At 43.2% G+C, this 24208-nt stretch overlaps 1 protein-coding gene across 1 annotated transcript in view; it reads left to right on the top strand.

Annotated features, from left to right (window-relative positions):
* The window catches only part of LOC124788652 (proton-coupled amino acid transporter-like protein CG1139), a 145212-nt gene that overhangs the window by 25722 nt on the left and 95282 nt on the right, over positions 1 to 24208 (top strand). Inside the window, exon 2 of the mRNA XM_047255928.1 lies at positions 14419 to 14550. Coding sequence (XP_047111884.1) covers positions 14419 to 14550 — 132 coding nt within the window. The remainder of the gene's footprint in view (positions 1 to 14418; positions 14551 to 24208) is intronic.

Here is a 24208-nt window from a genome sequence, read left to right as displayed (position 1 = left end):
TACAGAAATGAAATTTTATGAATGCATTTGTCTACGTAACATATTTAAATGATTAACATTGCATGATCACAGGTTAATGTAAGTGCGAGATAAGACATTCCAAATGTGGAATGCTCGTACATTAGTAACCGGCATAACCGCCAGAATGTTGAATTCAAGCATACGAATGTGCATGCATTGTGTTGTACAGGTGCCGGATATCAATTTGTGGGATGGAGTCGCGTGCCTATCGCACGTGGTCAGTTAGTACAGAGACGGTTCGTACTGTTTATGGATAACACTGGAGTTGTCGTCCGATGATGTCCCATATGTGCTCGGCTGGAGACAGATCTGGCTGTCGAGCAGGCTGAAGCAACATGTCGACACTCTGTAGCGCGTGTTGAGTTACAACAGCGGTATCTGAGCGAGCGTTATCCTGTTATGAAACGCCCGCTGGAATGCTGTTGTTAAATGACAGCACAACGGATCGAATCACCAGACTGACGTACAGTTTTTCAGTCTGGGTGCGTCGGACAACCGGGAGGATATTTCTGTTGTCATACGAACTCGCACCCAACACCATAACTCCACCTGTACGTCCACAGTGTCTAGCTTGCAGACGGGTTGGCTGCACCGCCTTCAAGTGGCCTCCTTCTAAGCAAAACACGGCCATCACTGGCACCGAGGCAGAAGCAGCTTTCATCAGAAAACGCAACAGACCTCCACCCTGCCCTCCAATGAGCTCTCGACTGACACCTCCTGAAATCGCAAATGCCGGTAGTTTGGGGTCAGCGGAATTCTCTCTACAGGACGTCTGGCTCGGTGCTATCCTTGAAGTAACCAATTTGTAACAGTTCGTTGTATCACCGTGATGCCAACTGCTGCTCGGTCGCTGCTACAGATGCGGTACGATGCGCTAGAGCCATACGCTGAACATGGTCTTCCTTCCCTCTCGACAGTTCCAAGTGGCCGTTTGGAGCCTGGTCTTCTTGCAACCGTACATTCTCATGACCACCGCTGCCATCAATCACGTACAGTGGCCTCACTCCTGCCAAGTCTTTCTGCAGTATCGCAAAACGAAGATCCAGCTTCTCATAGTCCTATCACACGACGTCGTTCAAACTCTGGTCTTGATAATGATGTCTTTGTCGCCTTAAAGGCGTACTTGACTAACATCAGCTCACCACTTCCAATCCCAAACGTGACTAACGCTCACTACCGTTACAGCCTGTATTTAAAGCATACTTATTTACATCCTCATAGTCGCGCTACTACCGCCTTATGTGGTTTGTGCGACATTTGAATAAACACCATCTTACAGTTCTATAAACACGCTCAAGTCCTTGTTGGTGTTGCGTTTTTTTCCGTCAATGTAATTAATAATTTTAACCAAGTAACCTGTGAGGGCTTGGTGGTTTTCACAGCTTTTGAAACGTCCCCTTAGAAAAATTAGTGATTTACTGTGCTGGTAAACCCCTTACGTTATTTGATTTTCAAACAGCTGAGCAAAACTGAACGTACTCAGACATTTCTTTCTTTACTTATTCTGATCATCACTAAACTGACACACAATATTTTTTTAGCGCAACGCAATCTGACTTTCAATAATCCCTACAAAAGAATGCCCCTGACTAACAATAACCTGTACCTTTCATGAATCTCTTACCTCACAAAAATCTTCGTTACTCGAACTATTGCAATACAGCGAGCGCCAATACTGCCAGCTAAATAAAGGATTCTAACCGCTGAAGGCACTAACTACTGATAGGCATAGTTAGCAAATGAGAGATTTTGATAGAGGACAAACAATGTATTTACCTTAATAGTGTTCAAAAGTCATAATATATGTTATCAGTTCATGACTTCAAGTCTTACAAATTTACTATCTCTGATGGACACACGTCCAGATCATCCGCTCTCAAAACTCCGCCATCTCTCTCCCCACATCCACCACTGCTGGCGTCTCACCTCCAACTGCGCAACGCTATGCGCTGTTAACAGTCAACTGCCAAACACTACAATAGCAAATTCCAACAATGCAAACCAACCACAGACTGCACACAGCACAGTCAGTGATTTTCATACAGAGCGCTGCATGACGTTACCAACATAAAAACCTAAACAGCCTACTTACACTTTCTAATACAGTATATCACTTGTGAACAAATCTTGGTCCAGTTTTTGAACGTGGTCAATGGTTTTCAAGCAGCACCTACTGTTCCCGGTCTCTTTATAATTTTTTACTGTCTTCTCTATCCTGTCATCCGGCTTCAAGCATTTCTTCTTCATTTTCTTCTCTTCAAGATTAATCTCCAACTTCATGTACATGCAGTTTCCCTCTTCAAGCATTCCTTAATTGTTGATTCTAGATTGAGAGTTTCAATTTAAATTATTTATTTTGTTGTGACATCCTTTGAAGGCATTCGGAGACTCTTGCTTTTACCGTAGTAATTCAATACTGCAGTGGCGATATCCTCATTGGTATCCACAAAGAAGTCAAAAAATTGAGCGCGTCTCTCATTACTAGGAGTTTGCACATGAATCTCAACTAATCCATTACTTCCTTCCTACACTTTTGCTATTATGTGCTCTGCGCAGATACTGACGTGAAGTCTTAAATGTTCTTTCTAATGCTACTCCTTAGTCAGACCAAGGTCTTAAAATTTCTTCCACAAACCGTCCTTCATATAGAAGTAACTTATTTTACTTCAGGGGAAAACTTGACAAGTGGCCAATATCGCAGCTGCCTCTAAATCAACATTTACTTTTTTGGACACCACTGCTTGTTTAATCAGACGAAACAGATAAACAGAGGTGTCTTTCCCCTTACTAGGCACTGTGCAAATAGAACAGGAAAAACTTTCGTCTCGTCACTCAGGCATACTAAGTTTACGTGGACACTGTAGATTTGTGCCTAGTGATTGCTGCAGCTGTTATACGTTATACGCATAAAATAAGGGAAGACCTTTTTAAGCTTTCTTTTTCTCTGCTTCCATTCAACATGATTATACTCTTCTCTAATATATCGTCTTCTAGAAGAAAACCACTGTCATCACCCATTTCAAAACAGATCATGTGCGCATTCGGTTGCTTTCAAATGGGGATGTAAAGGTTATCAGAAATAAGCAGAGCCATTAGTTCATTATATAATAAACATCTACAGAAACTACCTTTCGTCATTATAAACATAAAAGTGTTCAAAAAAATTCTTTTTCATTCTGAAAGTTAGTCATGCAGTAATGTTGATGACGTTGAAGGTGGGGAACTAGCTAATATGTTACTGCGCTCAGGGGTAATGGCTGCAGAAAGGTTGGGAAACACTGACGTAGTATGTACCTTGTTTTCCCTTCAGCGTTCTCAACAGCTCGGGGTGGGAAACGTTTCGTGGGACTTGACGCACTGGGAATAGCGGCAAATCACTGTCAACATCATGCAAACTAATACGATTCATTAAGTCTTCCTCTAAAACGTACCCCACTTCAGAATCTGCCTGCACATCTTTGATATTTTGCTCAATCTGGCGATTGCCTTATCAGACAGCCTTCAATAGGCAAAGGGTACTGAATGGCATACCCATATAAATTGTTTGTTCCAAGTCCACGATGCAACTTAAATCTTCAGATGCACTGAACTGCTCATACATTTGGGGGTTAGTTGCCTTTGTGTGCCAATGGACACACTGATAAAGTTCGGCACGAACCCCTCATTCGAAAAAACAGCAACGTGTCAACACCAGTCACAAATTCAATGTTGACAAGTGTCTTTTTCATCCCACGAAAGCCCGGGCACGGTGTAGTAGTAAGCAGGATCCAGATCCTATGTTTCCAGGCAGACACTCGTTCGAAAATGTCTGAAAATAAGCATTCATCTTTAACCATATACAGTGCTACACAGTCAAGTAAATTATACAGGGTGTTACAAAAAGGTACGGCCAAACTTTCAGGAAACATTCCTCACACACAAATAAAGAAAAGATGTTATGTGGACATGTGTCTGGAAACGCTTAATTTCCATGTTAGAGCTCATTTTAGTTTCGTCAGTATGTACTGTACTTCCTCGATTCACCGCCAGTTGGCCCAATTGAAGGAAGGTAATGTTGACTTCGGTGCTTGTGTTGACATGCGACTCATTGCTCTACAGTACTGGCATCAAGCACATCAGTACGTAGCATCACCAGGTTAGTGTTCATCACGAACGTGGTTTTGCAGTCAGTGAAACGTTTACAAATGCGGAGTTGGCAGATGCCCATTTGATGTATGGATTAGCACGGGGCAATAGCCGTGGCGCGGTACGTTTGTATCGAGACAGTTTTCCAGAACGTAGGTGTCCCGACAGGAAGACGTTCGAAGCAATTGATCCGTATCTTAGGGAACACGGAACATTCCAGCCTATGACTCGCGACTGGGGAAGACCTAGAACGACGAGGACACCTGCAATGGGCGAGGCAATTCTTCGTGCAGTTGACGATAACCCTAATGTCAGCGTCAGAGAAGTTGCTGCTGTACAAGGTAACGTTGACCACGTCACTGTATGGAGAGTGCTACGGGAGAACCAGTTGTTTCCGTACCATGTACAGCGTGTGCAGGCACTATCAGCAGCTGATTGGCCTCCACTGATATACTTCTGCGAATGGTTCATCCAACAATGTGTCAATCCTTATTTCAGTGCAAATGTTCTCTTTACGGATGAGGCTTCATTCCAACGTGATCAAATTGTCAATTTTCACAATCAACATGTGTGGGCTGAAGAGAATCCGCACGCAATTGTGCAATCACGTCATCAACACAGATTTTCTGTGAACGTTTGGGCAGGCATTGTTGGTGATGTCTTGATTGGGCCCCATGTTCTTCCACCTACGCCCAATGGAGCACGTTATCATGATTTCATACGGGATACTCTACCTGTGCTGCTATAACATGTGCCTTTACAAGTACGACAGAACATGTTGTTCATGCACGATGTTGCTCCTGCACATTTCAGTCTAAGTGTTCGCACGCTTCTCAACAACAGATTCGGTGACCGATGGATTGGTAGAGGCGGACCAATTCCATGGCCTCCACGCTCTCCTGACCTCAACCCTCTTGACTTTCATTTATGGGGGTATTTGAAGGCTCTTGTCTACGCAACCCCGGTACCAAATGTAGAGACTCTTCGTGCTTGTATTGTGGACAGCTGTGATACAATATGCCATTCTCCAGGGCTGCATCAGCGTATCAGGGATTCCATGCGACAGAGTGTGGATGCATGTATCCTCGATAAGGGAGGACATTTTGAACATTTCCTGTAACAAAGTGTTTGAAGTCACGCTGGTACGTTCTGTTGCTGTGTGTTTCCATTCCATGATTAATGTGATTTGAAGAGAAGTAATAAAATGAGCTCTGACATGGAAAGTAAGCGTTTCCGGACACATGTCCACATAACATATTTTCTTTCTTTGTGTCTGAGGAATGTTTCCTGAAAGTTTGGCCGTACCTTTTTGTAACACCCTGTATATGTTGAACTCCTGCCATACATTAACTGTGCGCTCAAACTTCGCATTTGATATAGCAGCGCCTGAAAGTTTGTTGGAGAATGCGGTTATGTCACACAGTGTGGTTTCGTTGGGTTTCTCCCTGGAATCCAGCTGATTGTATGAAAAAACTGCTTCCTCGATATGATCTGATACTTCATGTTTCTGTAGGGGTTCCTGCACGAATCTCAGTCAAAGTGGGCAGTGTAACTTGCTTGGAGATTTTCTAAAAAAACGAAATGTATCTCTCAGTGGTGTTGGGCAGGACAATAACCTGCCCTTTGAGCAAACTGTAATCAGCCAATGGTTCAGTTATGAAGTGAACATCCTACTGCTTAAATTGTGCATTAAAACGGGTATGTGTCAGGGAGGTGGTAATGCAAACTATAAACAGACACTGGACCTCAGAGGCGAGCTGCAACACCTGGAAAGAGTTCTGAGAAGAAACGGGTACTTCACCAGTTAGATAAGAGATGTACAGAGTCAATCACTCGGCGAAGTGACACATCGGAAAAGATATGTAGGGTACGACCTTTCTGCCATACAGTCCCAGAATCACGAACATGACCGGTCGTATATTGCGCAAACATGGCATAAAGACTATTTATAAACCGACGAGAAAGATCAAAGAATGTCTCAGATTGGCAAAGGAGAAAAGTGAACCAAGCGTAATGTCGGGAATATATCGCATACCACGCACGTGCGGAAAAGTTTATGTTGGAATGACTGGACGAGAAATCAACACCAGGGTCACAGAACATAGCGATATTGCAGGTTGGGGCAGGTGGAGAAATCGGCCGTGGCGGAGCATGCGCTGTGTGAGACCGACCACACACTAAAATTAGCCGACACTGAAGTTCTTGCTGTAGAGAAGACCTATCACACTCGCTTCACCAAGAACGAAAAAATCCACAAGGTGAGTGCCGCAGCAAATGACCATTGTTGGTAGCAAGGGGAGAATCGCAGCGGAAATGACCACGGAAAAGTCCTTGAACGTTAGCGCACCAGGTACACATGGCAATGGAGGGTGAAGCTTTGACAATGTCAGCCACTCGTGCTGAGGAAACATCGGAAAAATCATGAGACAAACGTCGGCCGAAAAACCCGAAACAGAAGCCAACAGGAAGTTTATTAACAAGTGGTCACAAAAGCATTAACAATTTGGTATGTGTTACGGATGCAGGTCAGGTAAGAAAGATCCTTTCTCCTTACCTCAAATGGTTGAAAATAATAATTCTATGCAGCGCACCTGAACATCCTCATCTTCACAAGCTAACAGTTTATCACCACTCATACTACGAAGACCTCATCCAGATCGTCCAGATCTCAGCAACGGTGGTGCTGCTGCTTGCGACAGTGATGACACAATGTTGGCAGCACTGCTCACAACTGTCCGGCAGCCAGCAGTGCTTGGGGTGTCGCTGCTTGTTACACAAAATCTATCGAGTGGCATTTTCATCCTGAAGTATCCTGAAGTAACATTTCCCCAAGTTTCCTACTCATTGTTTCACACAAACTGCCTGGGTTCTGTAGAGCAGTAATTTACAGGCCTTCATCACACTTCTCTGCATTCAAGAGATCATCAGACAGGCCCGACATACGCCTGTAGAAGAGTGTGATCGGAGGATTAATGCTGAAGGTTCAGGTGTTGGGCCTTCATACTGTGTGGCCATTCTATCTCTTGCCTGCTTCTCAGATTGAAGCTCTCTTGCCAAATCTGTGCTAGTGCAGCATCCCAAATAGGACTTACTCACACTGAAGAGCCAAAACATTACGATTAATGCGGAACACAAGATTTAATGGTCCCTAATGGTGCTGAAGGCAATTGACGAGGTAAGGGAAACAGAGAAGGAGAGAAAAGACAAATTGGGCACCATTCTAGTGACGGTACAGGCAATAAATGGGAAAATCCACTGACATAAGCGACTCAGACAACAACCGGATTAATATGGTCTGGTGCCTCGGAACGTACATATGGGATACGGTGAAGCTTGTCAGTAGTTCGCGTGCGACTAGCAAAAACATCTATCGAGAATGACTGAAAGATGGTGAAAGCTGGAGAAGACGACAAGTTGTTGGATGTCCACTCCTCCTCACAGAACCAGCAGCCAGAGGATTGTCCGCTCTGTAAAGTAGGATAGGCACCATCTGTGGCAGGTCTGACGACAGAGTACGATGCTGGCTTACACTCAAGGCTTTCGCAGCACACCGTTCACCGCACTTTGACAAATATCGATATACATTTGCCAATTGTTTACAGCAGATACCGTTTATCGCTTCCAAACTTCCATAACTTACAGTCTTCTCAATTCGTCTCAAGAAGACTTCTAGAGACGATAGCTTCTTAGATATTTGTCACAAATCCTTTGGGCAGTCGAACTTGTTTACCTTTTTTTCTTCCATATCAACTGTGGGAACCTGTTACCACCCATTAATTCTAATGTCATATCACAGTAATCCCTTCCTTTAGTATCTTACATAATGTTCTGTTCCACATCCATCATTCTTCTGAATTCTTGATTTCTGACGTCGTCTAATCCTTGTCTCCACCGGCCGCTGTGGCCGAGTGGTTCTAGGCGCTTCAGTCCGGAATCGCACTGCTGCTACGGTCGCAGATTCGAATCCTGCCTCGGGCATGGAGGTTTAAGTAGTTCTAAGTCTATGGGACTGATGACCTCAGATGTTAAGTCCCACAGTGCTTAGAGCCATTTGAACCATTTGAATCCCTGTGTCCAGTAATTCATTTCCATGGGTAGAAGTTGATCCTTTTCTCTCATTATTTTCCCAAACTTCTGATCTTTTGAAAATTTTAAGAGACAGTATCGCACATTTATGACTGAGTATTCAGTTCTAAAGAGGGCTTCTGTATCTTATCGTGGTTTATCTGTCAGTAGTCAGTGCCGTCGCATAACTAGAAAATAATGTAGCAGTTTCACTGCAGAACAAATTAATGCACACACTGTCTGATCAGCAGTGCCCAGTTCACTATTAAGGGACATTAATATTGTGTATTCCAACCTTCACCTTTATGGCATCTAGAATTCGGCTGACGCGTCTGAATGTCTGTGGAGGAGTGGCAACCCACTCTTCCTCAATGGTCGACGAACTGATGTTGCACGCTGTGGTCTGGAGCGAATGCGACGTTCTAACTCATCTCAAAAATGTTGCACTGGATTCAAATTGGGATTCTAGGAAGACTACTCCATTTCAGAAATGTTAGTGCTGTAAAATGTGTTCATATCCTTGCGCAGTTAGCGTTTTATTAAGCGCAGTAAGGAGACCACATGCTACCCCATACCATAACACCACCTCCTCTGTACTTCACCGTTGGCATTGCACGTGACGGAAGGTAGCGTCCTTCACGTATTCCATAATTCCAAACACTTTCATCGGATAACCACAGGAAATAGCGTGATTCATCCCTCCAAATCACTCATTTCTAGACATTCACTCTCCAGTGGCGTCGCTCTTTACACGACCTCAAGCGCCAAGTATCGTTGACTACAGAAATGTGTGGCTTATGATGAGCTGCTCGACCATTGTACCCCATTATTTTTAACTCTCTACGCACAGTGATGTGCTAACTGGACTGCTGGTAGCACTTTGGAACTCATGTGATTCCTTCCGCTCATTTCATGCGAATTTTTACAACCATCCTTCTCCATTCTCGGCGGACAGCCTGGCCTTGGTTTGGCAGTGGTTGTTCCTCCGAGTTTCCACTTAACAGTCACATTACTAACCGTCTACTTCGGCAACTGCAGAAGGGTTCAAATAGCCCTAAAGGATTTGTTACATAGCTGTGTCCAATGAATAGCTCTCAATGTCATTGAGCTCTCCTGACCAACCATTCTGCAGTTACTGATACTCTGCTAACAATGCAACATTCACTCGTCTCCTTTTTTAATATAGAGCCCGCCTCCCTTGACATCAATTCAAAAAATGGTTCAAATGGCTCTGAGCACTATGGGACTAAACATCTTAGGTCATCAGTCCCCTAGAACTTAGAACTACTTAAACCTAACTAACCTAAGGACATCACACACATCCATGCCCGATGCAGGATTCGAACCTGCGACCGTAGCAGTCACGCGGTTCCGGACTGCAGCGCCTAGAACCGCACGACCACCGCGGCCGGCTGAGATCAATTGCTCAGTCCTCTATTACATACACCTGTCTAGATATTTTTGATCAGATACTGTACTTTGTAAGCTTAATAACACACCCTAAGACAAAAAAAGAAAGAAAGAAAGAAAGAAAACACGCACTATAAAGGAATTGTCCGAATGAGACGTAAATCGGTGGAAATGATGCATATGTTCAAACAAACAAATGATTACAATTTAAAAAAAAAGAATGGTTGAGTTATTCAAGAAAAAGAGCTTCATAAGTTGAGCAAGTCAATAATGCGTTGGTTTACTTGTGGCCCTTATGCAAGAAGTTATTCAGCTTGGCATTGGTTGATGGACTTGCTGGATGTCCTCCTGAGATATGTCGTGCCAAATTCTGTCCAGTTGGCACGTTAGATCGTCAAAATCGCGGACTGGTTGCAGAGCCCTGCCCATAATGCTCCAAACGTTCTCGACTGGGGAGAGATCTGGCTGTCTTGATGGCCGAGGTAGTAACTGGGAAGCACGAAGACTAGCAGTAGAAACTTTCGCCGTGTGCGGGGGAACAATTTCTTACTGAAATGCAAGCCCAGGATGGCAAGAAAACGGGATGTTGAATGTTGTCGACGTACCGCAGTGCAGTAAGGGTGACGCGGATGACAGCCATAGGGGTCCTACTATGAAAAGAAATGGCACCCCAGGCCATTACTCCTGGCTGTTGGGCCATATGCAAGGCGATAGTCAGGTTGGTATTCTTCCGCTGCCTAGGGCGTCTCCAGACATGTCTTTGCTGATCATCGGGGCTCATTTCGAAGCAGGACTCTCGCTGAAGACAGTTCTACTCCAGCCAATCAGATTCAAGGCCAAGGACGTGTCTGGAGACGCCCCAGACAGCGGTGGGATACCAACCTGACTGTGGCCCGCCATACAGCCGAACACCCAGGAGTGATGGTCTGGGGTGCCACTTACTTTCATGGCGAACTTCTTTGGTTGCTATCTGCAGCACCCTTACAGCACAGCAGTACGTGAACGATATTCTACGACCGGTTTTCTTGCCCTTCATGACAAACCATCTTGGTCTTACATTTCAACAAGATAATGCCCTCTCGCACTTCTGTTTGCCTTCGTTACTGATTTTCTCAATTTTTGAGGCAGTTCCTCTTGAATAAATCATCCAAATTTTCAGAAATTGTGATCATTTGTATGTCTGTACACGTACATCACATCTACCAGTTTCCGTATCATCCAGATAATTTCTTCGTTGTGGGTCGGTTTTTTTCCACTTGTTGTGTTCTTATGGTCTGTTATCACCTGTTACGTGCTCTGTATCACAAAACGTTTTTTAAATATTAGATGTGTACCAAACACCAATACATAGTGAAATAAAATATAGATTGCAATTGCACACAACGTCCATTTCATGACCTCAAAATAACATGGTGGTATGCAGTTTTTAAGTTTGGTGTATTGAGTTCTTATCCTTATTTTTTTTTCTTCCATCCGGTATTACTGTTGCTGTGGCTAGTTTCGCTACCGTACAGTATTATAAAACTTTTACTGGACGAAGTTGGGCGACATTTCAATGAAGACCGGAAACAACAATTGACTATAGAGCTGCGGTAACTCTGAGATATTGCCATTAAAACGTATAGAAAATCACGTTACGTGATTGGTTATGGGGGACGCGCGGAGAAGTCGCGCCAAGCCCACTACAACCTTCAGACCTCCTCTTTCGCCGTATGGCCTTTATACGTCTCATCATAAAAGCGGTTCCGGATCACGTTGCGTCCTCGCTTTGATATCATCGGCATGTTAGGCTATTTCATATCTAAGAAATTCCAGGATTGGCCCAAATTTGAAAGCTCTTACTGAGGCGACAGCCCATGAAGTTTCTGCCATATTAATATGAAGTTACGATGTTATGAAAAACTTCGGACGAAGTTCTACAACTGCATCATCAATTATTAGCGTCACTTAAATAAATAATGTTTCCGTACTTTCAACATTGCAGCCCAGTCAGCAATCGTGATAATCTAATATATAAGAAACTATCAGCCTCGACTGCGGTAATGAAACCAACCTTTACCTAGGTTTCAGCCCAAATAATTGAGCCTTCTTCAAAAGATATACCTAAATCTATAATTTGTCTAAGAGGGCATGGTCTATAAATAAAACTAAAACAGCCTGAATAGGCGTAGTCTTATTTTAAAAATGCGGTACATAAGTACTAAGTCAACACCAAGACTTGATTAACCTCTGGCGTGCGCCTCGTCTCCATGGACGCCGTGCAGTGGGCCTCGGGAGCTCACGTGAAACTAATTAGGACTAGATAACGCGCTGCAAATCAGTATGGCGGGGAACACTACGCATGTCATCGCCCTTATACTCTATCGACCGACATAGGTCAGTTTCACTACGCGCTACAAAAGGAAATTATTGCCTCTTATATTAATGGCTATTGTTAAATAGATATGATATGATAAAACGTGCTTGACCCGAAAAGACAGGTAGGAAAATTTTATGGACACTTGACATAGGAAAATGGCATGTTCTTCGCAGGGAAGAATTCAAAAATGGTTCAAATGGCTCTGAGCACTAAGGGACTCAACTGCTGAGGTCAGTAGTCCCCTAGAACTTAGAACTAGTTAAACCTAACTAACCTAAGGACATCACAAACATCCATGCCCGAGGCAGGATTCGAACCTGCGACCGTAGCGGTCTTGCGGTTCCAGACTGCAGCGCCTTTAACCGCATGGCCACTACGCATGTCATCGCCCTTATACTCTATCGACCGACATAGGTCAGTTTCACTACGCGCTACAAAAGGAAATTATTGCCTCTTATATTAATGGCTATTGTTAAATAGATATGATATGATAAAACGTGCTTGACCCGAAAAGACAGGTAGGAAAATTTTATGGACACTTGACATAGGAAAATGGCATGTTCTTCGCAGGGAAGAATTCAAAAATGGTTCAAATGGCTCTGAGCACTAAGGGACTCAACTGCTGAGGTCAGTAGTCCCCTAGAACTTAGAACTAGTTAAACCTAACTAACCTAAGGACATCACAAACATCCATGCCCGAGGCAGGATTCGAACCTGCGACCGTAGCGGTCTTGCGGTTCCAGACTGCAGCGCCTTTAACCGCATGGCCACTTCGGCCGGCCAGGGAAGAATTAAAAAGAAATAAAAGATAACTACTAATATGCCCATGCATAGAGTATAAGGGCGTTGCACGTACCTTCACGCAATTACCATATTTTTTACACGTAAAACATAATTTGACCTATGCTGGTCATTTGCTATTACATGGCGATGAAGTGGCGTTGTTCGTTCACTCACGCGTTATTTTTAGTAATAAGATTAAAAAAAATTATCTTGATAATATTCTTCATTCAGTGCGTGTCAGCAATAAGAAGTATATCTACATCAACTGATAAAAACACCTACTCGACCATCTGTGCACAGGTTAACCGAGATTATTGCATTATGGCGTTTACATACTACAGTTTCGCTGTTTTATGTCCTATGTCATTTATCATTAATAACGATGGGTGCGTTATGCAGCATTCGTTGTGAAAGGGCCGATATATTCTAATAGTGTAAGTCGGGGTAGTGTGTCCGAACTTATATAAATCCATGCATAGTTTGTTACATTGTAGTCATAACCTGGTGGAGAGGCTTTATGTTTAAGATTTTCAACCTTTCTGTAAGTTATTTGGTCTTTTATCGTTGACAGTCATGGTCTCAGACATGCGCAATGTTCCCCGCCATGTTGATTTGCAGCGCGTTATCTAGTCCTACTTAGTTTCACGTGAGCTCCCGAGGTCCACCGTACGACGTCCGTGGTGACGAGGAGCGCGCCAGAGCTTAAGTCTTGGAGTTGGCTTAGTACTTATGTACCGCATTTTTAAAATGTGACTACGCCTGTTCAGGCTGTTTTAGTTTTATTTATAGACCATGCCCTCTTAGACAAATTATAGATTCAGGTATATCTTCTGAAGAAAGCTCAATTATTTGGGCTGAAACCCAGGTAAAGGTTGGTTTCATTACCGCAATCGAGGCTGATAGTTTCTTATATATTAAATATTGTTTCTGTTGTGGCTGTGCCCTCGTGTAATGTTTCGTGGTTCCTGGCTGGATGAGGAGAGGGTCTCCTCTCACTACAACACAAAATGCACACGTGGTTAAAATACATTTTATTACAGGCACCAGTTGAGTACTTAACTTCAATTAGGCCCAATCTGAAGTTCTGTGGTTAACAGCAATCAAATAACATGTATTAATTCTTGAATCTTGTCCGTGTCCGTATCACTACTATACACAATGAATATCGTCCCCTCACAGCTAGCTAAGGTGCGAGGTGACGACTATCACTGTGGAAGGCTAGAGCGCAGTGCGACGTATTGAGGTGCAATGCGCACTGAGTTCCGATGCGACGTATTGCGGTACTGAGGTTGAGACAGCTCGGTCGGCATGCTGCCCAGGGGGCTTTATCGGCGCCTATCTGGGGGCGTGCTTTGGTCTTGTCTTGTCATAGGCGTGCCTAGCAGGCGCTATACAATGTTTCCTAGTGTCGACGGGTGAGATGGCGAAGGCGTATGGCAGCACAGTTTCAAATCCTTCGATGAAAACTGCATAAAATAACAGTTGTTACACCTTTTATGATTTGGTTTTATGTATGAAGCCCATATGAAAAAAGAGATCCGTAGTTCATCGAACGTCCTTCTCTGAATTTAGCCGACTCACGAATTTAAACTAGTTGTCTCACATACGACTGTCTCGTATACTTTTTATGATAAACTATGCGCTTTGTCCGACAGGCAAAAGTACGACAAGAATGATGCGTCCTTCACCATGGTAGCCGTCTCCACAGCAATACTCGTATCAAAGTCCGACGCCGACGAGACGGAGTACGACCCATTCGAACATCGCAGTCTACGTCATGCCACCACGTAAGTACTCCACTGATACCATTCCTAGAGATCGTAAAGGTGAAAATGTAATTATGTTTCACTGCTCTCTGATTTTACAACTATCTCGTGTAAACCCTATACGTTAAGTGTATTAAATATGTAATAGTTAATGTTTTAGTATGGTTGTTTTGCATAATTCGAAATGTACTGATATAGTCAACAAATCGGATTCCAAATGCTTTCGCACGAAACAATTTGAAAGAAATATTCAGGTTTAAATCCCACATTTCTATAAAACATTTATCTTCACACTTCTACTGCGACGTCCCTGAACAAATAATCTACAATCGTCAATTCTTTTCTCTTTTGCTATTGATCAATTTGACTGTTTAGTCATTAACAAGCAATCTAAAAATATTTAAATAACAGGTAGAATACATCATATAACATATATAAAAACGATTATCAGTTTAAGATGGCTATAGCCTAGTACTTTAAGATAATCTCTGTTTAACACGTTGCAAACACATGTATCATGCAAATCAATCCATCAGCCCACATACGGAGATTCCATACGAACACTAACGTGACCTTTATCAAATAGGGAAAGAATGTGAAAATACATGTGGGAGAAACACCTTCAGTACAACTTAAGTAAGCATTAAAAAGCAACCCACCGAGAATCCACGTAATTTCATGCACCAGTATCAAATTTGTTCGTCGATGGTCCACATCCAGACTGAAGTACGAAACAGCTGTCCCAACACCTAGCAAAGATGCTATCGAAGACTATAATACATACAACTCGTTAGTGGCAGAACTATGGCTCTGAGCGCTATGGGACTCAACTGCTGAGGTCAGTAGTCCCCTAGAACTTAGAACTAGTTAAACCTAACTAACCTAAGGACATCACAAACATCCATGCCCGAGGCAGGATTCGAACCTGCGACCGGAGCGGTCTTGCGGTTCCAGACTGCAGCGCCTTTAACCGCACGGCCACTTCGGCCGGCTGGCAGAACTATATCAGCCGAAAGTGCCATTGGATGTAACATGTGAAGTATTTGTCTCTTCATGATCTTTCCGTACGTTAGGAAATAAACAGCCAAATATTTGTGACAAGGAAGAATATGAATTTTATTGCTACTCGTTTTACTCGCAATAATTTAAGCTGTCCTCATAGTTTCCTGTCTAGCTGCACACTTGGAAATCGCCATCTATTTCGAAAAATGTTTTTAATGAGATGGAAATGTAAATAACATCGAATATTGTAGAAGATACCTGTATTACTTTCATCAGAATGTCCTAGAATGTGTTAAAAACGCTAAGACAGTAAAAAATGCTTATAGCAGGGCGCAAACCTACTTCGTTCGACTCTATAATCTATGCCCTTACCCACTACGCAACGCCAAGGGCATGTGATTTTCATTTTTGTGTCAGCTATCATAGTACCTCTTGAAGCTTATATCGTTGATTTATCATTGACTATTTAATGCCAAAGCCATGTCATTTTCATTTTCGTGTCAACTGTCTTAGTACCTCTTGAAGCTTATATCGTTAATGCGTCATTAACCGAAAATTAATTGCAAGTGTGACTTGTTTATGATAAAACTTTCGTGTACTATTGCTTCGAAACTGCATACTGCAAGGTATATATAAGAAAGAAAAAAAACAGCTAAATACTAAAAACTCAGTATGGCATCTGCCGCATCGAGTCAAACGTAAGTCCAGTATGGTATAATAGTTTCTGGTCTAAACGGAAGTGGCATAATTCTACCATTAATATACATTATATTACACTATGATCTATAGGTTTTTATCGATAATTTATAACTGACAGATTGCATGCATTGAGCACAGTTCATTGTTCATGGTGTATTGAACAGGAATAATCACGTTGCGTTTCAGAAATACAATACAATAAAGTGTCGGATAATCACATGCTTACATTCTGAAATACAGTACGATGAAGTATTATTCCAAATTATTTTTGCTGAATGTGAATATCATGATATCGGCTGGAAAGGGTATAGGCGTTCCGACATATGAAAATTTGTGTTGGACCAGGACTTGAGCCTGAATTTCCTACTTACAGCGAGCAGTCGCTTTAACTATTTTGGCTATCCGTGGACTTAGGTTCCTACCTAACAACCAACCCGAAAACTGTAACATTCTGAAAATACCCCAGAAAGATTTTGAAACGTTCATGTTAAATGTGCGTTCTGCAAGCAAACTGTCACATTCCACCCTAACCTAGACCTCAGGCTGCACCACTTCTGTTGGTTTGTGACATTAGTTCGTAGCTCAGTGTGTTCGAACAGAGGGTTACCTGCCCTCTGTCAAAAAAGAAAAAAAGTGAGTGAACGATCAACGACGAAAATGAATGGATGTCATGGGATGTCCGCCACGAATAAATGCAACGAGTCATAACGAACAAAATTAAGATTTTTAAAAAAGCTGTGTTGAAACCTACTTTCCATCAAAATTTTTTATTTTTTTTTAATTTCTATTTTTCTCTGTTCGCCGTATTCAAACCTCCATAGGTCACAGTCCGTATCCTTATATCGTCTTATGTACGTTTCCCTTTAAGCTCGCAACATTACTTGATTTCCACTTAGTGAGAACGATAGCATCACAAAGAATCGAGACTATTTTCACTGTCGTATCCTCCGTCTCGGCTTATGAAATTTATATATGATTTGCTGATCAGCAGCTGTATGAGATATTATTCCAAATTATTTGCTGACTGCAAATTTCATGAATCAGCAGCAATACATATAGATGTAATACACAATTGTGACATAAAAATAAGTGCCATATTGGGAGTCGGACCCATCAATCAACCAGTGAGCAGTCACCTGAATCATTTTGGCTACCTGTGTTAGCTTCCCAGCCTGACCCATTTCATATGTCACAACTGCGTACTACATCTATACACATTGCAGCCTGTAATAAGCGAATAATTTGAAATAATATTTCATACAGATGCTGGTCGTCAAATAATGTGTAGTAATGGAGCACGTAATTATTCCCGTTCCCTACCTTGTGAACAAGAGCTATGTTTATTACATGCCATGTGTGAGGCATACATTATCGACAGAAACTTGTAGTACGTTAAAATCCGTCGGTAATATCTTTGCTGTACGTTGGTACAGCTGTTTTTTAGTTTCGTCTGCGCGTCGACAAACCATTGGAATAAATTTAATCTTGGTGCATGAAATAATGTCAATGGGTTGTTGTTCAATGAGTACTTAAATTGTACATTGTTCTCCTATATGCGTTTTAACGTTATGACCCTATTTGATATGTGTCCCGCTATTGTTTATGAGCACCTCGACTTGTGGGATTGTTGACTGATTTACAAGCATACATTTTTTGCGACGTGTTACATAGAGGTTATATGAACGTTAAGTACCATGCTGTATCCATGTTACACTGAAGCGCCAAAGAAAATTGTACAGACATGCGTATACAAATACTGAGATATGTAAGCAGGCAGAATACGGCGCTGCAGTCGGCAACGTCTATATAATACAACATTGTGTGTGGCACAGTTGTTAGATCGGTTACTGCTGCTACAACGACAGGTTGTCAAGATTTAAGTGAGTTTCAGCTTGGTGTTATAGTCGGCGCACGAGCGATTGGACACAGTATCTCCGAGGTAGCGATGAATGAGGGATTTTCCCGTACGACCATTTCACGAGTGTACCGTGAATATCAGGAACCAGATAAAACATTAAATCTCCGTCCTCGCTGCGACTGGAAAAAGATCTTCCGAGAACGGGGCCAACGACGACTAAAGAGAATCGGTCAACGTGACAGAAGTACAACCCTTACGCAAATTGCTACAGATTTGAATGCTGCGCAACCAAGTGTCAGCGTGCGAACCATTCAACGAAACTTCATCGATATGGCCTTTCGGATCTGGAGGCCCTCTCGTGCACCCTTGATGAGTGCACAACACAAAGCTTTATACCTCGCCTGGGCCCGTCAATACAGATATTGCACTGTTGATGACTGGAAACATGTTGCTTGGTCGGACGAGTCTCGTTTCAAATATTATCGAGCGGGTGGATGTGTACGGGAATAGAGGCAGCTTCATGAACCCATGGACCCTATTTGTCAGCAGGGGACCGTTCAAGCTGTTGTAGGCTCTGCAATGGCGTGAACCTTGTGCAGGTGGAATGATAATGGATTTCTTGATACATCTAGCTACGACTCTGACAGATGTACGTACATACGCACCCTGTCTGATCACCTGCATTCATTCGTGTCCATTATGCATTCCGACGTACCTGGGCAATTCCAGCGGGACAATGCGACACCCCACACCCAAAATTGCTATAGAGTTGCTCCAGGAACACTCTTCTGACTTTTAAACACTTTTGCGGGCCACCAAACTCCCCAGACATGAACATTATTGAGCATATCTGGCATGCCTCGCAACTTGCTGTTCAGAAGAGATCTCCACGCCTCTTACTCTAACGGATTTATGGACACCCCTGCAGGATTAATAGTGTCAGTTCCCCCAGCACTGCTTCAGACATTAGTCGAGCCCATGCCACGTCGTGTTGCGGCACTCCTACGCGCTCGCGGTGGACCCTAAGCGGTATTAGGCCGGTGTACCAGTTTCTTTGGCTCTTTGTACGTACTTTCGTATTGCTTTCTCTTCATACCCAGCAAACAACTTCCTTGATTCATCAACCATCCATTCACTTGGCTATAGGTCCTACCTATCTGTGTTCTATTACAGTTACAATTATGTCATCCGGTAAAACTTACAAATAAATCCAGAGCCAATTGAGAGAGACTAGTATACATTAAAATCGTTCGTCTGTTACTGAAATGTGGGCAAGTAGCATATCTACTTACATAATTTTTAAAAAAATTCCATGCAGTGTACCGAAAATAATATTTTAGCACACGTAAGCGAAATACGGAAAATCAGATGGCAACGGATGGTGTTGACTGATTAGGGTCGACGGCGGAACCACGATGAAACAGCGTTCGATGAATGTTAAAATGATGTCGATTACATGAAAATACGGGTCAGTAGAATGTAGTTGTGCAGGACGCTATATAAAATGGAGGATTCCATAAACACTTAGGTTCCTACCTAACAACCAACCCGAAAACTGTAGCATTCTGAAAATACCCCAGAAAGATTTTGAAATGTTCATGTTAAATGTGCGTTCTGCAAGCAAACTGTCACATTCCACCCTAACCTAGACCTCAGGCTGCACCACTTCTGTTGGTTTGTGACATTAGTTCGTAGCTCAGTGTGTTCGAACAGAGGGTTACCTGCCCTCTGTCAAAAAAGAAAAAAAGTGAGTGAACGATCAACGACGAAAATGAATGGATGTCACGGGATGTCCGCCACGAATAAATGCAACAAGTCATAACGAACAAAATTAAGATTTTAAAAAAAGCTGTGTTGAAACCTACTTCCCATCAAAATTTTTTATTTTTTTTAATTTCTATTTTTCACTGTTCGCCGTATTCAAATTTGTGTCTGTGTCGTGGAGAAGCGTCCGTTTGCAACAGTGAGGTGTAAGGGAGGGATCCATAATGACAACTGATTCTGCACAGCTACTCTATTAGCAGCCGAAAGGAGGAGGCTTACGATTCGGAACCGCAAATGTTTAGTGACAAGGCGACAAGTCATCCGAAACCTCCAGCTCAAAACACATCCTGTGTGTCATACACGGCATTAGTGACGGTACGTGTGTCATATAATAGTAATCTCTTACGAACGCACCTACTTTGTACACCTGGTAAAGTGAATGAGATATGCCTCCTTACCTGATTTAGGTGTTCGTATGACTGTGATCACTCCCAAGGAAATGACGAAAACATAATAGTTTGTCACATAAGCTGCAACAAATGAACGCAACAGTTTCACAATCATACGGTTTCTCTTCGCTCTATCAAAACATATGTTTTTAACGTATTTGAAGTTGCTTTCCGTTTTTGAAGTTTTGACTCTTGAATTCCAATGTTTTACCGTAGTTCACACTCGTTTATTTGCTGTTTTCATTTTTGTGAGACGTGTATGTGGTATTTCGCCTGCTCTCATTATTCACCTCGTTTACCTGCGACGGTAACGTATTCTTACCACATGAGTAATATTCTATAATCAATGTACACTGTGTGATCAAAAGTACCCGGACACCCCAAAAAACATACGCTTTTCGTATTAGGTGCTCTTTGCTGCCACCTACTGCCAGGTACTCCATATCAGCGACCTCAATAGTCATTAGACATCGTCAGACAGCAGAATGGGGCCGGCCGCGGTGGTCTAGCGGTTCTAGGCGCTCAGTCCGGAACCGCGCGACTGCTACGGTCGTAGGTTCGAATCCTGCCTCGGGCATGGATGTGTGTGATGTCCTTAGGTTAGTTAGGTTTAAGTAGGTCTACGTTCTAGGGGACTGATGACCACAGATGTTAAGTCCCATAGTGCTCAGAGCCATTTGAACAGCAGAATGGGACGCTCCGCGAAACTCACGGACTTCAGGTGTGGTCAGGTGATGGGTGTCACTTGTGTCATACGTCTGTACGCGGCATTTCTACACCCCTAAACATCCCTAGGTCCACTGTTTCCGATGTGACAGTGAAGTGGCAACGTGAAGGGACACGTACGGCACAAAAGCGTACAGGCCGACCTCGTCTGTTGACTAACAGAGACCGCCAACAGTTAAAGAGGGTCGTAATGTGTAATAGGCAGACATCTATCCAGACCATCACACAGGAATTCCAAACTGCATCAGGATCCACTGCAAGTACTATGACAGTTAGGCTGGAGGTGAGGAAACTTGGATTTCATGGTCGAGCGGCTGCTCATAAGCCACACATCACGCTGGTAAATGCCAAACGACGCCTCGCTTGGTGTAAGGAGCGTAAACATTGGACGATTGAACAGTGGAAAAACGTTGTGTGGAGTGACGAATCACGGTACACGATGTGGTGATCCGATGGCAGAGTGTGGGTATGGCGAATGCTCGGTGAACGTCATCTGCCAGCGTCTGCAGTGCCAATAATAAAATTCGGAGGCGTTGGTGTTATGGTGTGGTCGTGTTTTTCATGGAGGGGGCTTGCACTCCTTGTTGTTATGCTTGGCACTATCACAGCACAGGCCTACATTCATTTTTAAGCACCTTCTTGCTTCCAACTGTTGGAGAGTAATTCGGGGATGGCGATTGCATCTTTCAACACGATCGAGCACCTGTTCATAATGCACGGCCCTTGGCGGAGTGGTTACACGACAATAAAATCCTTGTAATGGGCTGCCCTGCACAGAGCCCTGACCTGAATCCTATAAAACACCTTTGGGATGCTTTGGAATTCCGGCTTGGTGCCAGGCCCCACCGACCGACATCGATATCTCTCCTCAGTGCAGCACTCCGTGAAGAATGGGCTGCCATTCCCCAAGAAACCTTCCAGCACCTGATAGAACGTATGCCTGCGAGAGTGGAAACCGTCATCAAGGCTAAAGGTGGGCCAACACCATATTGAATTCCAGCGTTAGCGATGGAGGGCGCCATGAACTTGTAAGTCATTTTCAGCTACGTGTCCGGATACTTTTGATCACATAGTGTTTAGTATGACAACTGCCAAGACTGCAGAAGGGGAACAAACATTTGAAATGCCGGACGGACAATTCATAACGTTGTGAAAAAAATAGCTCCAGTGAGTTCTGAACACAGCCCATCCGCTTTACAGGCAAACTCCGTGATCACATAACCACGACGCCACTTATGTGCATTATTCCTCAATATTGCACTTTTTGAGCTTCCACCGTTCATTGTTTCTATTTTGCTTTGGTTTCACAGTTCAATACACCTTCTTCATGTTTTCATGTTTGATCTTTGTTCAGTTTTTGACGGGTTAGCAACTGGTCCATCTTACCACAATATTTGAGGGTGCTGCTATGGGGAGTTTCCATTGCTAATATCTTCAGATCTCGAAACCACTTGCTCTGTGCTGTTAAGATTAGTTGTCCACTCAAGCCAGAAACTCCTTTTGGGATCGTTTTACTTTCGACTCCTTGTACATCAATAACTTGCTGTGGAATCGTATACAGGGTGAGTCACTAACTACTGCCACCTAGCATAACTCCGAAAGTATGACAGTCGCTGAACGGTTTGTGGGACAAATGTTGCATGGGACAATGGGGACCATAATCTGACGTTGGTTTTTTGTTGCTAGATGGGATAGCGTCTGAGATATGAAGGTCCACTTTGTTTTTTTTTTTAAATAGGATGCTATTGTTTGGTACTTATTTTCTGATAGCGGCTATCGAGACGAATCCAATGGTGTGTAACAGTAAGGTCTTTTAAGGTCAGCGAAGGACAAAAAGGTGGCATGAATGTCCAGTTACAGAAGGTGTTCGAAGTAATGACCATTGGTATCAATGCACTGCTGCAATCTTCTTATTATGGACTTAGTGGTATTCCTTATCACCACGGAACTTATCGAAGCACATGCTCTGACAATTCTCTCTAGTATATCGTGCAAATAGTAAGCATTCGCCAACTACGGAGTATCCATCCAACGTGCCATTCACATGTAAACAACATTCGACGGTTTCGCAATACAATACTAATAGGAACGGTAAGACTAGTATCTTCTAATCAAGTGAATGTGAAAGATGTATTCCTTCGAAGAACAAGTCCATATGCTTCTCATTTGGGGAGAATGCCAACGAAATTCAGTGAGAGCTAGAGACTTATACGCTGAAAGATATCATCAACGTATTCACCCTACACGTCGTATATTTAAATATTTGTATGATAAATTGAGAACAACTGGATCTTTAATGCATCGGAAACATATCCGGCAAGGGAAAGTTACTAACTAGGAAACGGAAACTGGTACTCTTACCACTGTGGTTCGAGATCCTTGTGTTAGTTCGCGTCAAATCGCAAGGGAATCTGGCATGAGCCAGAGTAATGTTGTTCGTGTTCTGCATCACCATAAATACGTAAGTTGGAACTTAAATAGTGGCATCACTGCTGTGGAGACACTATGCAATAGAATCTGCTATTGTCGCTGATAGCACACATTGTTGACATACCTACCTTACCTCCGAGCAAATGGACTTGCTCGTCCCACGTCACCGGCGTGCGCACAGTCGAGGGAAACAGTCATTTGTGAGCAACGGTCTAACGTAACAGTGTCACAACGGAGTTGAATCAAGATTGAATGTGCCAGAGGTCGTACAGCACGACAATGTCATCAAGGTCTTCAAGAGGCGTGCGAGGAATCGGCATTGCCGTGCTTTGAGAAAGAAGCGGCGACACTTTCTGCGCAACCCACCCATCATTTTGCACGACAATGAGCGGGCGCATATAGCGTGAGCGGCGGCTGCTCTGTTCGGTCGATGAGACTGGGAAGTACTGTACCATCCACCATACTCCCCGGACTTAAGTCGTCGTGACTTTGATTTAATTCCGTGGAGAACTGTTCCAGAGATTCGAAACGCAGTAGACCACTCCATCTGCACCATCAACAGAACAGGCTCTGCTAACGCTATACTATGCCTTCCACATCGCTGACAACGGGTTCTCCACAACGCTGGTGACTACTGTGAAGGACCGTAACAGGTGTCAACAAGTAACTCTTGTATCCATTGTGAATAAATAGTTGCCACTATTTAAGTTCCAACCCTCGTATCCTAACCATATCAGTCTCCACTAAGAAT

Source organism: Schistocerca piceifrons, chromosome 3 (assembly GCF_021461385.2).
Source record: "Schistocerca piceifrons isolate TAMUIC-IGC-003096 chromosome 3, iqSchPice1.1, whole genome shotgun sequence".
Classification (NCBI taxonomy): Eukaryota; Metazoa; Arthropoda; class Insecta; order Orthoptera; family Acrididae; genus Schistocerca; species Schistocerca piceifrons.
This window is presented reverse-complemented; position numbering and strand designations above follow the sequence as displayed.